This window comes from Hipposideros armiger, unplaced genomic scaffold (genome assembly GCF_001890085.2).
Source record: "Hipposideros armiger isolate ML-2016 unplaced genomic scaffold, ASM189008v1 scaffold_232, whole genome shotgun sequence".
Classification (NCBI taxonomy): domain Eukaryota; kingdom Metazoa; phylum Chordata; class Mammalia; order Chiroptera; family Hipposideridae; genus Hipposideros; species Hipposideros armiger.
Window position 1 is genome coordinate 25,827 of NW_017731582.1, and position 3,106 is coordinate 28,932.

The window sequence follows — 3,106 nt, forward strand, 5'->3', positions numbered from 1 at the left end:
GGCCCAATAGTACTTACTATATGAAGATGATGTTATTAACCCACTTCTGATAGAATGTGTGCTTTGAATTTTATTTCTAGAAATCGGATTGATTTGTTCTGATCCTGACATATTTGAGTCCAACCCTTGCAAACAGTGCTATACCCTGGCTCTGAAATCCAGCTTGGAGGTTCACAAGGGCCTGGTCTTGGCCTCGTTAGCAGAGCTGTGTAGAGGAGTAGTTTGTGGCGTGTCCTCACCAGACGGCCCTTCCTTCCTGTCCCGCAGGGCCTTGTCAGAGGCCCTGTAGTATAGAGGTTGAGAGTTTGAGCCGAGATGCCTGCATGAAACCTTGGTTCCTCACTAACTTTGTGACCTTAGGCATATGACTTCTCTGGCCCTCTGTTTTCTCGTCTGTAAAAGATGATCACAGTACCTCCCTCACAGGGTTATTACAAAGAGCCGGGGAGTTAATACCTGTAAGTCACATTATGCCCAGCACATGGGAAATGCCATCGAAGTTTCACCTGTTGTTATTTTAAAAATGCAGTGCCCTTTTTGACATTTTGCAGCAGCCAATCTTTACCATAAACAGCATAGGAAGTGGTCTACCCAGAAATACATTCTTTACCCTTGTGGGTGAAAAAAATTGTCCTTCCAAGCTGATAAAAAGGAGACCCTGAAGGAGACGGTTCTTTGTGGCTAGAGGGAAGGAGCTGTAGTGCGGGTGTCGTGAATCGTGGGCATCCTGAGGGTGTCACCGGAGTCCACGATGGCCAAGGGCAGACAAAGGAGGCAGGGCGTACATGGGGACGAGGCCAAGCGTGTCTGACAGTCTGTGACCGCCAAGCGAGTTTACTGGGGACCTTACCCTCTGGGGGTCTTTTAGTGAGTTCTGGTGTTTTCACAGGAGCCCGTGGCAATGAAGCCTTACTTGTTCTTAATAAAAAGTCTTATTTAAGTAAAATTTAAATAATACATGAATCCATTCTCATTATAAAAGATTAAATTGACACAGAACTGCGCAAGCAAAATGTGAACGGACCCTTTCAGCCCCATTCCCAGCTGCTTCCCCAGGTGGACCACCTGTCGGGTTGGCTGTGCATCTTCCCACTGTCCTTTCTATGTATTTACAATACTGTATAAACAGCTGAATGGACACATATACATGTGTTTCATGGACAGTTTTTCTTAGTGAAATGGAATTGATCTGTATTTATTAATAGGAAATTTGCTTTTCCTTANGGGGCGGAAGCCTCAGCTGCAGTTGCCTTTCCCTTGGTACCAGATGGCTTGCTGGGGATGTTCCTGAAACGCCTGTCGTCCCAGCTCATCCTGCTGCAGGCGTGGACTTCCCACCTCTGGAAAATGTTCTACGATGCTCGGAAGCCCCGAAGTCAGATTAAGAATGAGATCAACATTGACACCCTGGCCAGAGATGAATTCAACCTCCAGAAGATGATGGTGATGGTGACAGCCTCAGGCAAGGTGAGAAGGAGTTAAGCGCCAGATACCAAACCTTCTCGGGTGCCAGGAGCGGTAGCGGGGAGGGCCCGTTCTAATTTTCATGGATAGAATCAGTTCTTAGGTTTGTCTTTCTAGGAGTGAGCCAGTTGTTTGTTTATCTTGCAGCTCTTTGGCATTGAGAGCAGCTCTGGCACCATCCTGTGGAAACAGTATCTCCCCAATGTCAAGCCAGAGTCCTCCTTTAAACTGATGGTGCAGAGAACCACCGCTCACTTCCCCCACCCCCCACAGTGCACCCTGCTTGTAAAGGACAAGGTGAGGCCACCTCGCATCTGAGTCAAAGTGGTGTGGCTTTTTGGTGTTTCATAATTTAAACTTCTCCGAGGCCTTTGAAATTCTGTGGGGATTAAAGATGGGTATTGAGGGGTTAGGGCTGTGTTTCTTCCAGTTTTTGGCCTGAGTGGAGAACCATCCAGGACTGATGTGGGATTGACTGGAAAGTGGGTGGGATTCACCAGATCCCTAGTAACCAGCTCACCGTCTTCCCAAACATGGACACTGTTAGCAGCTGAGCAGCTGTTTTCTCGTCTCTAGATGAGGGAGAGCGGGACATAAAGCTATTTATGTAACATAACTTCCTTACAGAGTTAGATGGATTTCTGTGGGTTCATTCTGGTATTGTTAGAAAGGGGGGCTGGGAGGCATTCTGCTGGCATGGCTGCCCTGGGGTTGCTGAATTGGTTCTTGACTGTTTTATTGGTTCCTCAGCATGCCCAGCTCTTGGTTAGCTTTGGAGTCAAGAGGAAGATGGACTGTTTTTCCTTTTGATACATTAGCCTCAGGGACCATTCACCGTCAGCCAAGACTATTCTCCACAAGGAGGGCAAAAACAGAGGAGTCTGGTACAGCTGAGCTGAACCCCAGCTCTCCAGATTTCCCCCTTGGGTTTGCATTCTTTCCATGTTGGTGGAGGCTGACACTTTGACTGCCTGTTTCAGGAGACAGGCATGAGTTCTCTCTATGTCTTCAATCCCATTTTTGGGAAGTGGAGTCAGGTGGCTCCCCCAGTGCTGAAGCGCCCCATCTTGCAGTCTTTGCTTCTCCCCATCATGGATCAAGACTATGCCAAGGTGCTGCTGTTGATAGATGATGAGTACAAGGTATGACATCCTCAGAGTGGCTGGATAACATTTGAGGGGAGGCGGGCGTAGGGGAGGGGAGGTCAGACAGCAGCCCGTATACCAGACATGGGAGCTATCCGCAGTCAGCGCTCGTTTGGGCTTGAAGGGCATCTAAGCGACTTGATCACTCTTTCTGCACTTGTGAAAACTCAGGGTCTTAACAGAACTGAGTTTAAGCCCTAACCGAGTTCAGTAGACTTTTAATTCTTTTAAGATTTGCTGTTTTATTCTTAAGGTTCTCTTTGGTGGGCAATAGTAATGAGCATTGAGAAACGGCTTAGACATTCCTAACCTTCTCCTTTAACTCTTTTCTTGGGCTCTCTGGGGTTTTCAAGGTCACAGCTTTCCCAGCCACTCGGAATGTCTTGCGACAGCTACATGAGCTGGCCCCTTCCATCTTCTTCTATTTGGTGGATGCAGAACAGGGGCGGCTGTGTGGATATCGACTTCGAAAGGTAGGGAAGGGGGCATCCTGGCAG

The 3,106-nt window shown here is 48.0% G+C and overlaps 1 protein-coding gene across 6 annotated transcripts in view; it reads left to right on the top strand.

The window, feature by feature from the left end:
- Positions 1-3,106, top strand: part of EMC1 (ER membrane protein complex subunit 1) — a 31,250-nt gene that overhangs the window by 15,603 nt on the left and 12,541 nt on the right. For all 6 annotated transcript variants that reach the window (XM_019654897.1, XM_019654900.1, XM_019654899.1 and 3 more), the window contains 4 exons: positions 1,268-1,467; positions 1,612-1,761; positions 2,445-2,606; positions 2,963-3,082. In XM_019654897.1, coding sequence (XP_019510442.1) covers positions 1,268-1,467; positions 1,612-1,761; positions 2,445-2,606; positions 2,963-3,082 — 632 coding nt within the window. The remainder of the gene's footprint in view (positions 1-1,267; positions 1,468-1,611; positions 1,762-2,444; positions 2,607-2,962; positions 3,083-3,106) is intronic.